At 41.6% G+C, this 10696-nt stretch overlaps 2 protein-coding genes across 6 annotated transcripts in view; both read left to right on the forward strand.

Annotated features, from left to right (window-relative positions):
* Positions 1-54: 54 nt before the first annotated feature.
* Positions 55-3818, forward strand: snrpe (small nuclear ribonucleoprotein polypeptide E). The gene is made up of 5 exons (XM_056576272.1): positions 55-242; positions 765-791; positions 879-941; positions 1684-1762; positions 3569-3818. The coding sequence occupies exons 1-5, from the start codon at positions 189-191 to the stop codon at positions 3625-3627; spliced, it is 282 nt and encodes a 93-aa protein (XP_056432247.1). The 5' UTR covers positions 55-188; the 3' UTR covers positions 3628-3818.
* A 430-nt stretch (positions 3819-4248) lies between these two features.
* The window catches only part of LOC130370161 (cell division control protein 42 homolog), a 9628-nt gene continuing 3180 nt past the window's right edge, over positions 4249-10696 (forward strand). Inside the window, exons 1-5 of one of the 5 annotated variants that reach the window (XM_056575903.1) lie at positions 4249-4349; positions 5850-5993; positions 6784-6856; positions 8873-8982; positions 9234-9431. In XM_056575903.1, coding sequence (XP_056431878.1) covers positions 5889-5993; positions 6784-6856; positions 8873-8982; positions 9234-9431 — 486 coding nt within the window. In that variant the 5' untranslated portion in view covers positions 4249-4349; positions 5850-5888. Of the gene's footprint in view, positions 4419-5849; positions 5994-6783; positions 6857-8872; positions 8983-9233; positions 9432-10696 lie in introns of those variants that run through there. The other 4 variants (XM_056575960.1, XM_056576034.1, XM_056576108.1 and 1 more) reach the window with 4 other exon arrangements.

A 10696-nucleotide genomic window follows, 5' to 3' on the forward strand; every position in this document is an offset into this window, starting at 1 on the left:
TCTCTCGCCTCTAGGGGCGCTGTGTGGACCAATGATTCCGTCCACTTTAACCTGTGTCAGTGCAGGCGGAAGTCTGCCCGGCCCGCCATTGAAGGAACATTCAACGTGAGGACTGCGTTACGCCGAGGAACACTGCCGTCGGAAAGAGTTTATCTGTATTTATACATCTCTAAACCTCGGTGGGCAGGATGGCGTACAGAGGACAAGGACAGAAGGTGCAGAAGGTTATGGTCCAGCCGATCGTATCCTTTTGTTTATGAACCAAAAAAAGGCGCATGCGGGTTTGAATAGAAGAGGCTAAGCTAATGCTAAGCTAATGTTAGCTAACATTGTACATTTATTTTTCCTCTTGCTTGAGGAAGAAAATACTATATTGTGTAGCTACGCGTTAAATAGCGATTAATTAATAATTTGTATTGTGTTTGACAAGATTGTTGCGGTTATGGGCGGGGTTAAGATGGCTCGATGGGGTGAACACAGCTTTAAGAATCATGTAAGCAGCATTATTCAGTTTGCAATGGATCCATGATTATGAGGCAGCAAACGTTCATCATGGGGTAACTCATTGTTACCCCATGATTTTATTAAAAATAAAAAATACTAATGGTGTTTTTCTGATCGTCATGTAAATGCCTTGCCATATCTTATTATTCCTAATTGAGCTATATACTACCCAACCTTTGGCTTTGAACTCTCACGTTACTGAATGATGTAAAGCCCTGTTTTCCACGTAGTAGTTGCTATTCCTTGACTCCCTCCGCCAGAACCTCATCTTCAGATATCTACAAAATGTAAGTATGGTGTAATCTCCACTCAAGCTATTCTGTAGGTTTTCCACATGGCCCATGACATTAACCCTTGTGCTAATTATACTACAGCGTTCACGGATCCAGGTGTGGCTGTATGAACAAGTGAACATGCGGATAGAAGGCTGCATTATTGTAAGTCATTTAATGTTTTCCATTATAGTCATACTTCGTGTAAATGATGTGCATTTTCTAAATCACTGGCTATCAAGCTCTGAAACTGAAATATCAGGAAATGCTTCCATTTAAACACCATTAAAGCAGTAGAGTGACTAGCCCGCCTAATCCAAATCTCTGAAATGTATAATTACAAATAAATCTTAGTCTTTGAAGACACAATTTTTGCACTGTATTAGTAGTATGAGCCACCCATGTCTTGATGTATGCTTTTGATGATAGCTGCAGTTGGTGGGGAGTCACGGGCGGATGTCAACCAAAGCAAATCTTGGTCGACTGAAATTCGACCCTCTACGACCAATTGATTTGTAGAAACTAAAATATGTTAAATTAGCCTACGTGGCCACAGGGCACACTACTCCTCCAGTTAGCATAAATATCAGATTGGTGCTGTTTGGAGAAAGTCGTTGGGTTTCACATCCACTCGAGGTCCGAGTCCGAGTCGGTTACAGCAGAGCTTCAACCGGCTTTCCCATAGCACCTCAACCAGACCCTATGCCAAAGATTAAGTGGTGCTGTTTATTTGTGTGTGTGTGTGTGTGTGTGTGTGTGTGTGTGTGTGTGTGTGTGTGTGTGTGTGTGTGTGTGTAAGCTTTTTCTTGGAAGCAAATTTCTTGGAACTGGACTCTTCAAACTGTCTCCACCTTTAAGACGGTCACTGACCTGGACTCTTATTTTCTCAACCTTTCAAAAATGACAGGGCTTTGATGAGTACATGAACCTGGTTCTCGATGACGCTGAGGAAGTCCACATGAAGACAAAGAACAGAAAACCCCTTGGTAAGAGGATTGTGGATCTAATTTGTTTTACAAATAAAGTCTGTTTACGAGTAAATTAAATCAATCATGTTGAGTCGTTTAATAGCAATGCACAACAGTGATGGGCCCAGGTGTCGTGGACGACTCCAAAAATCCCATGTTATGCAATGCTTTATTTGACATGTCCTCAAAAAAGGTGTGCGTGTTATAATCTTAGTGGATTTTTGTGTATTTGTCCTGTTAAAGTGGCAATTGCCGGTAGTTTGTTTCAATTCATGAAGTGCAATGCAAAAATCACTTGGGCTACAATTGAACGACACTCTTCGGTACCGGTTGGCACTGAGGTGGTACTGTAATGCCTCGTTTCCACCGAGCGGTACACTGAAGCTCGGAGCAGGACAGCTAAACCGCAAAATCTGGCTTGCGTTTCAACTGCCGACGGTGCCCTTATGGTTGGGCGGGTTTAAGCCAGATTCTGATGCGATGGCTGCGGCAGCTATGTAAGCATCTTGACATCATAGCTGCGCGACAGTGTAGCCTGCTAACAAATTAAATGAAAAAGAACACGCATTAAACAAAGGGCAACAATGTAGGAAGTCCAAGCAGGAAGGCAAACTTTTGCATGACATTTTCTTCAACATACAAAGCTTTCGACATTAACCAGAAATTCCTTGCGGGTACTGTTTGATTTTAACCCCCTGTCGCACTGAAGTGACGATACTGCAGACCAATCAACGGTCGACTTGTGTAGCTCCGCCTTTTCGTCACCCTTTCAGGCCGATTGGTACCCCAACGGACGAGAGTACCCAAATAGGAGTGGCTCAGCACGCTTAGTTAAATTGGGACCCTGTCCAACTTTATGCGGTTGAAACGGCAATATATGCGCTGCTCGGCAGAAACGAGGCAAAAGCTGCTAGGGTTAAAGTTCAGATTTCATGTCACCAATTTTGCATACAGAAACTAGTTAAAGTCTGGCTAAATTGTGAGTGAAAGTCCCCTGACGGATACCAATCAACCAAACTTGCAATACCAACTCATTATCAGCTGGTCTTCTGGCTGGCGCTTTTAAATCATGGTTCAGGATGTGAAGTTGATGTGTTGCCTGCAGGATAAATTTACCTTGACGTTCATAAAGATTGTTATTGAAGTTGTAACCAATGTAGCCTGGAAATCCAGACCCACATCTAGAAAGCTGTAGGGTCTGGCAACGAGTAATGAAAATGGGACAACTCGATGGGTGGTACCAAGCATGCATGGGAAAATATCACTGCACACAATTGGAAAACACTACGACCAATTAGAAGAATTCAAGGGGTGACGTACACAGACCAGCAGAGCTAACCAATAGATTCGACTCTTGCCGTATCCGGTCGGTAAAACAGCGACACTTTCGGCCCGCCTATATCAGAACCACAGATGTGATTTTTTTAATATTCCGGGCCAGGGGAATCTGAGTGAGTATAGTGACTCGCTGAGCAAATTCAAATTGTGCTCTCGCGAGAACTTTGGATTTCCAACGTAGTATAGATGGACGTATACAAATTTAATGTCTGTTTGGCCTTTTGTTAAATGTCTATTTATTAACCTCACTTTACACTCAACTGATTATTTGCAGGAATATCCAGCATTTGAATGGTTATTGGTAATTTGATAACTGTCTTTATTGAGTCTTTATTTCATTATAGTTGGTACTTCAAGCAATGGAAACTTAAATAAAACATTTAAAATAAGGGATGGATCTGAATGAATACAAATGAAATTGTATCTGCTTCTTTTAAATCTGTTCAAACTTTCTTTTGTGTTTGTCTTTCCATTGTGTTTTTATAGGCAGGGTCATGTTGAAAGGGGACAACATCACCTTACTTCAAAGTGTGGTCGTAACCTGATGGAAAACGTCCACAATGACACATGTCTACGAGCATTTTTCTTCTACAATAACTTTTTTTCCCCCCCAGTTTGTTTTTGAACCCATGGTTATCATGTGTCATTATTAGTGTGATGGTTTGTTTCATAGCCATATGGCTTTTGTACGAAAATAAAGTTTTTCTTTATGCCTTTTGAGTTGGCGTCAGTATTTCAATGTTTTTTTTTCAGCGTAAATATTGCCTTTTTGTTTCTATGGCGGACGCTACTGCCAGTTTGTCTTTAGTAGGTCAAACCATAGTCTAGTAGTCTTGAGGAAACAGTTAAATGTTTAAATGGAAAACCTATTAAGCCTTTTATTCTGTGCTTTATACATCATACAGAAACATGTTGTGGGGTACTTAAACCAGCGCACCCCTTTGCCGTTCACCTTGTTTTGTTAAAAACACGAATGTCACAATGCATCATGCTTAATCAATTAAGGTGGCTTTTATTCTGTTTTGAATTTAACCACAATCTCTAGTACCCATGTAACATTCTTAAGCTTGGTTCCTGAACAGCCAGATCGCAGTAGCGATATAAGATAAAGTAAAATGTAAAAAGTACAAATAAATCGATTCAGCATTCAGGACCATGTTACGCACTACGCATTGTTGTTACGCACTACGTAACGTCCCTGTTCCTGTGGGTGGGAAGCCCCTAGCTCGACCTGCCACCGCCCGGCCCAGAGACACTCGGAGAGACGGTAATTGGAAAACCTGCCTATATTTGTTTATATCCATGGTTGCTTGTCTGGATTGACTTGATAAATATGGTATGTCTAAAGACTGCTTTTCCACATTCGGGTTGTTGTACAGGTTTGGTTTGGGTTAAATCTTAATCTAATTCAGCAACCGCATCCGCTAACATTAGCTTAGCAGTTAGCAATCAGATCAGCTAGCTAATGCTACAACCAGCCGAGCCCGTAGGAGGACGGAGGAAATGCACCAGGACGGGCAGCGAACGCCTGTTGTCGCTTTCCTTAGAACGATTTTCAGTCAGCGTCATGGTTTATTTAATAGTTATCCGTGAACTTTGGCGTCGGCAGATAGCTGGTTTAAAGCGTAGGGCGGTGGATGAATCTAAACGTAGCCTGACCACTTCTGCCATCAATACTAAGGCCCCTCAGCCGGGGGTCGGTGTTAATGTATGAGCGGACAAGATGCACCTCTAAATGACTAGTTGGATGTCATCAAATGCTCACTGTCGTGCGTAGACACCACCAGAAAAAAAACAAAAAACGTTTTACTGTCCATCCACAGGTAGACACGGAAATATGGAAGTACATGTCTTGGCAGGATATTCTGATGGCAATATGGCCCACACCATATTGGATGTTAAAATAGTTTACACAGTACTGCATTATACATCCCAAAGATACTGTCAGAATTCAGCTTAAAGGGCCCCTGTCCTTCTGCCAGGTGTGTGTGTGTGTGTGTGTGTGTGTGTGTGTGTGTGTGTGTGTGTGTGTGTGTCTGATGAGCCTTTACACGCCCTGTGACTCGGGGACATCACAGATGTGAGTGTCCAGACAGATGTATGAGGATAGATCAGTCTACCCAGCAGACTGTACCATCTAGTATGCTTGAGATCCTATTTGGGATCTCACTAAGGCACAGTGCAGGGCAGATTTAGGGTTGGGGGTTAGGGTTCTAATAGCTTATCACACTGGCATCTCTTTGCAGTCTTTTTCCTGCATTGCAAATTCTTGTTAAGGGTGTTGAGGGCAAAATCCTGGTAATTCAGCTAAGGGTTACTTTCATGGCCAGTTGTTAATTTGGGCTATATCTATGAGGTGTGATGTTGTAGTACGACTTTATAACCTGATTCTAAACTCGCACCAAGAGAGCAATATAGGCATTAGTACTCAGTCTTTCTTAATGTTAATCTGCCCTGTCTGCCCTCTAAATGGGTGGCTATTGGAAGCTACACAGCCAATAGTAGTTACGTTAGATGTAGGCCTATATCACATGATGTGTGCATTAATCAATCAAGTATCAATTTTTCACCCCATCACTGTACGTGTTATCTCTGTGTGTCTGATGTACAGCATACATGAGGATGCGTTCTAGTATTGGTCTGTGCAGTCCTAGACACTGAATTATTCTGTATTTACTAATTGTTGACAATGATGAGCTTTTTTTTTTTTGCGTGTAATGTTCTGAAATCACAAATCTCTTATTTTTTCCTTGATTGTTTTCTTCAGCAGATCTTGGATGAGTAGTAAGGATTGTACAACATAGCTATGCAGACCATCAAGTGTGTTGTAGTGGGGGACGGAGCAGTCGGTAAAACATGTCTGCTCATCTCTTACACCACAAACAAGTTCCCCTCTGAATATGTACCAACGGTAAGTGTGTACATCCGACATGACTTGTGTTACAAACCACTTCCAAGTTCACCAACGTCCTTAATGATAGGGCTGTTGCAACAATTTTCACGAGTCGATTATAAATTGTATAGAAAAAAACAGTATACTATTCGGATTCAGAAACTACTATTCAAATGTGTATTTTTATATTGGTTTATAAATGTGTTTTCACCGTGGGCGACCCTCATCTGAAAACATAATGATTCTTGTCACGTCACGGTTGATGAAAAATATGATTTTCCCGCACGTTAAAGGATTTACTTCAGAAGTGATGTGAATATTCTGCATATTCCTTCAACCTTCATGCCGTGAAAAGACAGACTAATGGAATACTCGACCTATACAGCTTAGTGAAGACAAGCTTATGATCAGCCCTTTCTCCAAAATATCCTATGTATTTAGGGGACTCAATAATATTGGAGTTTTACTTTGGTGTAAAATCATGTAGTGACTGGCTGTTCGCAGAAGAGGGTTTTTTTGATATGATGAAGTGGGTGTGCATTCTTTAATACATCCGTTTCTAGAAGAGTTTTTTAAGATGGTTTCCCTGTTCAATAACTAAAAGAGGCACTCTTGTAGAAAGTATCCAAAATGAAACTGCTGCAAACCTTTTATTCATGTTCCACTGTGAAATCAGGGGCTAAACTTGAGAATTAAAAGTTGGAATATTAAAAATAATAAGAATTTAAATTGGATTGGGATTGTAGAGTCAGATTTACCGCTCTAGTTGATGATTGCACTTAAATGCTAATACGTGTTCTCTGTCTAGGTGTTTGATAACTATGCTGTGACTGTAATGATTGGAGGGGAGCCCTACACTCTGGGCTTGTTTGACACTGCAGGTATGATCCTCTCATTAACGTTCACCTACCTCAATCTACTATTAATTGTCTTGTTGTTTGTAACTAACCTAATTAGCCCAGGTGCACTATATTCTACCTGGCAGTAGGGCTGCCGCGGTATACGGTATTACCGGTGTTACTGGTGTTGAGGCAAACACTGATTACTCTGTGTTGCACACCGGCAACACAGTTTTTTTTTTTTGTAATAAAAAACAAATTAATTAAGAAAATTAAAATGTGTAGAATAGGCCACAGTTCTGCTCTGTGCGGAAGAGAATTGGCGCGCCGAGAATTGACGCGCTTCCTTACAAGACCGGTAACCATAGCAACGCCGGTAAACAAACCCAGAGAAGCCCAATCCCTACGTGAGCTCCCCGCGCTACGGCCATCCGGAGGCGCACAGCTTTTGGCCGTGATATTATGATACATAAAATTATATTATACTATTATATATAGAACGTTATAAGACGCCGAGAATTGGCGCGCTGCCAGCCGCTGTCACCGAGTGTGAGAGGAGAGTTGACGGAGAAGATGGCGGTTGACCTATAGTTTCAAAGTTAATACCGTGTATACCGGTAATACCGGTGTTGACACGAGCGTATTACTCGGTGTGAAAATGTCCACACCGCGGCAACCCTACCTGGCAGCCTAAATATCACGTGAGTGCTGTTTAGAGGAAGTCATTGGGTTTCAGATCCACTCATAGTCCAACTCACTCATAGTCGGACTTGGTTAGGGCATAGCTTTAATGTATAGCATGTAACACCAGATGAGCCACGGGCCGTGGTAGCTGAAGACAACACATGCTTTTCTTATTCTGAATGACTCCCACCTACTAGCAGGAAGGGACTCCACCTTACACCCTCGACCTCAAATGCTATCACTGGGTGTTATGACACTGGGTGTTAACTAAAATAGTTTAAACAGTACTGCATTAAACATCCCAAAGATACCGTCAGCCTCATGCTAAAGAGCCCCTGTTCTACCAAGCTAAATTGAGTGATTTAGCTTGAGGTCGGCCCGTTCTGAACAAACCCTGCTTTAATGTCCATCTACAGGTTGACATGGGAATAGATTAGGGCTGCAACAACGAACCGATAAAAATCGATTACTAAATGCGTTGGTAGTAATCACACAACCGCACGGTGTAGAAAGTCCCGTCAGTTAAAAATAGTAATGCAGTTTTTAAATCCATGTTAAAATCGGCAGGATATAGAGCTAGAAAAAATAAAAACAATGGTCACAAACAGTGTCAAATGTGATGTGTTCAGGTCGGCTCAGTAATATGATTGATGCGTTCAAATGCAGCAGAAAAAAATTAATAATAATAGAGATTTTGGTGAAACCTTGTTTTCCCAGTAATATAAAATAGATAGTAAAGATAGAATTATGACCTGTTTAATGTCCTATCTTGAACTATCATCATCTTATCAGCAATTAAAGCAATATTAAAAGTTCTATTTCAAGGAGTCTCGAAAATGGTATCAATAGGTTTGACCGGTTAACCATGGACATCCCTTATATACATATAAGTATATCATACATTGTATGTTTTTTTTTGTGTTAATCTTTTTATTATTTAATATTACTTTTAATAGTTCCGGGACGTTGGAGCAATAACCTGGTGTTTTTACACTTCAGTCTGCACTGTGAATTTGAAGTAATGTTCAGTTTTTGAATAAAGATGCGGCAATTCCAATTTTTTTATTTATTTTTTTATATCCGATTCATCGATTAATCTAAAAAATAATCAACAGATTAATCGATTATTAAAATAATTGTTAGTTGCAGCCCTAGAATAGATATTCCCATGTCAGTGCAGGATATTCTAATGTCAATATGGCCAACATATTGGATATGAAAGCAGTACAAAATGTAAAGATGGATGATCCATTACTGATGTCCCCAGTGAATTATCAAGATGCAAAAAGCTGCAGACTTGGCATCATTATAAACCCTGTGGCTTTAATGTGCCAATTGAATGTGTTTGATTGTGTATGTTGTGTCTTCCCTCAGGTCAGGAGGATTACGACCGGTTACGACCTCTGAGTTATCCCCAGACTGATGTCTTCCTTGTCTGCTTCTCAGTCGTGTCCCCATCTTCCTTTGAGAACGTCAAAGAAAAGGCATGCATTCTACTTTTCATTCAGTGTATGCATTTGAATCAAACGTTTAGGCTGCCCGTAGGGAGACATTGTTGGTGTAGTGAGCCACTTTACATGCTGAGAGTAAAAGTATTTTCGTTCCTGCTAGTTGTTGAATAATCCTTTGTCAAAACGTGACATTGATCCCAGCAGGAATCCAGGCTAACTGCTCAGGTCCAATTCAAACCCTCAACAGCTAAAATGTATTTGATGTGTGTGTGTTGGGTCTGTAGTGGGTACCGGAGATAACTCACCACTGTCCAAAGACTCCCTTCCTGCTGGTGGGGACCCAGATTGATCTGCGGGACGACCCCTCGACCATAGAGAAGCTGGCCAAGAACAAGCAGAAGCCCATCACCCCTGAGACGGCTGAGAAGCTGGCCCGAGACCTGAAGGCTGTTAAATACGTGGAGTGCTCCGCCCTCACACAGGTAAACCACAGTTTACACCGTAGGCTCACACACATCTACACAATGCAATGTTCATGAACAAGAACCAATAAGGTGGAGGAAAGGGGAGGCTGTCTGTCTTACACATAATATATTTTTGTTGATGTTCTGTTATATGCGCATTATGCGTAATGCGAGGCAGGCCAATGCGCTGCAAGTGGAGTTCTGTTGATATCCAAGCCCACCACTACTTTTTGCTGTTGTGCTTCAGTTACTTGAATCTATACAGTTTGTGCCTTAAATTTACTTTAAACTCAATTCAGTTTGTGCCTTAAGTGTGCAATACTGTTCATTCATATTCTTGTCAAAAATTATGGTTTAGTTTAGATTCAGCATACTGATTTCGAGTGGTTTTTTTCCTTCTAAAATGTTCAATAAATGGAAAAAATTGGATTTGATTTCCTTATTTATTTGACTAATGGATGGAAATCGAATACATTTGATTAGTGAAGGCGAGATCACGGAAGAACTTCAGGCTACATTATGAGTGCGCTACACTTTTTTAAAAAAGATTTTCGTAGTTCAGTTAAACGGGTTACTCTAAAAAAATTAGCTAATATTGATATGCCTTCAAATGCCCATCCCTAGTGCCCCCCTGCTGAATACTTGTATCGGCCTTATGTGTTGGTCCATATAGAACCACGGTGATCTTAGGCTGAAGCTGAGCTGTTGCTCTTTGCGTGACACTTCTTAGGGGGGCAGCAGTAGCTCAGGAGGTAGAGTGGGTTAAATGGTTACCAGAAGGTTGCTAGTTTGATCCCCGGCTCTTCCTAGTGTCGAGGTGTTCCTGAGCAATACGCCTCACCTTGACTGCTCCTGACGAGCTGTCAGGGCTGCCGCCCTGCGTGGTTGACTCCGCCGTCGGTGTGTTAATGTGTGCATGAATGGTTGTAAGTAAAACCTTCTAAATGTAAATGTAATGGTTGGGGAACTCCATAAAATATTTCATTCATCTCTGATGCACTCTAGCTTCCTTTAATTCTCAATCACAAGAACCGAAGGATGTCCAGCTCTCAGGTAGTACAGGGCAAACTCTGCTGAGCATTGGCCCACAACAGAGTGACTGAGAGTTCCCACCCTGAAGGGGTACAGAATAATGGACCCGATTGTGCCTAGCTGTTCCTCCCTCCTCGCTAAGCTACTTCCTTCCTATCCCTCTCGAACTTCCTCCCTGGCTGAGCTTAACCGGGCTATGATACAGCTGCTGATGTCACATCCTGTTTCCTGTCCGGAGACTTCTCTCTGCT

This window comes from Gadus chalcogrammus, chromosome 1, assembly GCF_026213295.1.
Source record: "Gadus chalcogrammus isolate NIFS_2021 chromosome 1, NIFS_Gcha_1.0, whole genome shotgun sequence".
Lineage (NCBI taxonomy): Eukaryota > Metazoa > Chordata > Actinopteri > Gadiformes > Gadidae > Gadus > Gadus chalcogrammus.